The sequence below is a fragment of the Prunus avium genome, chromosome 4 (assembly GCF_965620075.1).
Source record: "Prunus avium chromosome 4, drPruAviu1.hap1.1, whole genome shotgun sequence".
NCBI classification, from domain to species: domain Eukaryota; kingdom Viridiplantae; phylum Streptophyta; class Magnoliopsida; order Rosales; family Rosaceae; genus Prunus; species Prunus avium.
In genome coordinates, this window is record NC_142287.1 from 15492110 (window position 1) to 15495448 (window position 3339).

The 3339-nt window shown below is 35.4% G+C and overlaps 1 protein-coding gene across 1 annotated transcript; it reads left to right on the top strand.

Moving 5' to 3' along the window:
- Window positions 1-413: 413 nt before the first annotated feature.
- Window positions 414-1562, top strand: LOC110750491 (uncharacterized). Its single transcript, XM_021950838.1, has 2 exons — window positions 414-600; window positions 823-1562. The coding sequence occupies exons 1-2, from the start codon at window positions 414-416 to the stop codon at window positions 1560-1562; spliced, it is 927 nt and encodes a 308-aa protein (XP_021806530.1).
- The last annotated feature ends 1777 nt before the right edge of the window (window positions 1563-3339 follow it).

Sequence of the window (3339 nt, forward strand, 5' to 3'; positions counted from 1 at the left end):
AAAGATGTATGGAGGATTTGATGAACCCATCTCACCATGTTGACAAAGTTATTAATCAACAATCAAAGGAAGAAATTTTAAAAAACCGGTTACTGCTCAAGACAACGATAGAGTGTTTTCGGTGTCTTACATATCAGGCATGTGCTTTCAGGGGTCATGATGAGTCTTTGGATTCTTAAAATCGTGGAAATTTTATTAAAGTGGTCAAGCATACAACAAAGTTTAATGATGAGTTGGCTGAAGTTGTTCTAGAGAATGCCCCAGGAAATGCAAAATATACCTCACCCAAGATTCAAAAGGAGATTTTAAATATTCTCGCAAACAAAGTGAGAAAACAAATTCGTGAAGAAGTTGGGCATGCTGCTTTTTGTATCCTTTTTTATGAATCACAAGATACATCAAATAGAGAGCAAATGGCTATTGTTTTGAGATTTGTTGATAATGATGATTTTCTAAGCGAATTTTTTTTTAACATTGTGTGGGTTGAAGACACTACTACATCAACACTTCAGAAAGAGATCAAGAAAGTACTTGATCTCCATGAATTATGTATTGACAAGATGAGAGGTCAAGGATATGATGGTGCTAGTAATATGCAGGGTGCATGGAATAGGCTACAAGCATTATTTCTTAGAGATTGCCCATATGCATATTATGTACACTGTTTTGCTCATCAACTAACAGTTAGCATTACTTTCAGCATCAAAAGAAGTGGCTACAATTTGGTTATTCTTTTCATCATTGAATTCAATTGTCAATGTCATTAGGGCTTCTCCGAAATGTCATATTGAGTTACAAGTTGCTCAATCAATGATACTGTAGAGTTGTTGGTTGCTGGTGAACGAGAGACTAGTAGAGGAGCTAATCAAATTGGTACCTTGCATCGACCTGGAGCTACTCGGTGGAGTTCTCATTATGATTTAATAGTAATGTATGATGCAGTTTGTACGGCTCTTGAGAATATAAAGAAGGATGGATCCATAGGCTCCTTACGTGGGGAAGCTACTGGTGGATACAATGCGATTAGGCAATTCGAATTTGTATTCATCTTGCATCTGTTGCAAGAAATTATACTCATAGATATCTTTTGTCGAGAACTACAACATAAGTCTCAAGACATCGTGAATGCTATGAACGTAGTTGGTACAACAAAAGATGTCCTTGGAAAATTGATATTAAATGGTTGGGAAACTTTTATTGGGAAAGTAGATTTGTTTTGCAAGAAACATGACATTGATATGCCTGATATGAATGCTCAATATAAAGTGGGAACATGTCGTTCTTGTCAGCATAAGGACAATATTACAGTTGAGCATCATTACCACTTTGACATATTCAATGATGCAATAGATTTTGAATTGGCAGAGTTGAACAGTAGGTTCAGCGAATGGGCAATGGAACTTCTTATTCTTAGTTCAGCTTTGCAGCCTTGCAAAGAGATTTTATCATCAAGATTTCACTCCAAAAGAGTTACATATTTTGATATGCGAGCGAGGCGGATGTACCTCATCATCTTGTACTTCAAAAAGTGTCTACACTCTTTGAATTATGTTAGGGATTAGTTGAAACGAAAAGGTCAGAAAGATATCATTTGATTGATAGGTTGATTCGTCTTGTGCTAACTCTCCCTGTTTCTATGGCAACTACTGAACGAGCTTTTTCAGCTAGTTAAAATAGCTCTTCACAACAAGATGGAGAATGAGTTTCTTGCAGATTCTATGGTTGTCTACATTGAAAAAGAACTTGTTGACAATATCAATTTAGATGTAATAACAAAAGATTTCAATTCTCTCAAGGATCGCATGGCACAACTTCAATAAGTCCACTTTTAATTATGTTGTTGAACATATTATTTAATGCATACTTTATGTGGTTTATACTTTTATTTGATTTAATGTATACTATTAGCGTGGTTTATATGATTTAATGCATAGTTTTATTTTAGTTAAAAAATTTAGCTAGCCCACTAGTCGAAAAATTCCTAGTTCCACCCTTGCATTTGAGGTCAACAACTACAAATTGTACCGACAATTTCATATATGTTCCTTGTTTATGCAACATTGTCGTTCATTTGATCACGGATTATACGTCTATGTGTATTTAGTTCTTGTGCTTGAGATAGCCTGCCTTCTATTTGGTTGCTCATAGACACTTGAGAAAGTTGTAAACGTTTTCTTTGATGAATGAATTCCTTTCATCGTTTGGATAAACAAAGAAAAAAACTTGTGAAAGATAAACATGTCCATTACAAAGCAACATTCATCCTAATTAATGAATTTTGGCCTAGAACTGTAATCAGACTGAATGAATTTCTATTAATGATAGTAAATTTGGGTCTGGATGGATGTTATGTCAAGTGAAACAATTCTGATTGAACTCAAACACATGTAAAAGAAAAGAAATTGGACTAAGCCAAGCTCAAATTGGACTACATAAACTAAAAATGCAATGGAACTTTAGACAATGACAATTGGAATCGAACTACTTCAACTGGATATCATACCAACCCAAAGAAGCTCTGTATATTTCTTTCTGAAAATTCTTATATGTTCCAAGTTAATCTTGAGCAGAGCTTAACCTTAACCTTATAGTTAACTAACATTACTTCTCCTCTAAGTAAACTATGCTAACATACACGTTTATTCACGTGGACTAAACACTAATAAGCATGTGAACAAGCCAACTCACTTTGAACACTTCAGCAGCAACATACTGTTAACACCCCTCCCCCCCTCTCAAGTTCAGTTGGGGGAGAACCAAGGCTGAGATTGGAGAAATGTTTGACAAAGATAGGACTATGAAGACCTTTGGTCAGAATTTCTGCAACTTGCTCATCTGTAGGAACATATTGCACAATAAGATCTTTACTTTGAACTCTCTCTCTCTTTCTAATGAAGTGATAATTGATATCCATGTGTTTAATACGAGTATGAAAAACGTGTTTTTTACTAAGTGCCAAGGTAGACAAGTTATAACTATACAAAATTGGTGCTTCAGGAACAATCATATGCAAATCACACAACACTTGACGTATCCATGATATCTCAACAACATAGTGAGCAAGAGCTTGATACTCTGCTTATGTAGAGCTATGAGAGACCGATGCTTGCTTCTTTGAGGACCAAGATATAGGATTGGAGCCGAGAAAGACAACATACCATGTGGTTGATCTGCTTGTATTGGGATCCCTAGCCCAATCCGCATCACAATATCTGGATAAAACCATGGATCTAGGAGAAAAAGTAATTCCAAAATGCAATGTTCCTTGCAAGTATCTGAGGATTTGTTTAACTAGACCAAAATGGATATCTCTAGGTGTATGCATAAATTGGCAAACAG

Bases quoted from the DNA above. Each gene is read 5' to 3' on its own strand.
- LOC110750491 (XM_021950838.1), top strand. From the start codon at position 414: ATGGCTATTGTTTTGAGATTTGTTGATAATGATGATTTTCTAAGCGAA. The intron at 601-822 runs GTGCATGGAATA...ATGATACTGTAG, and splicing joins TGGTGCTAGTAATATGCAGG to AGTTGTTGGTTGCTGGTGAA.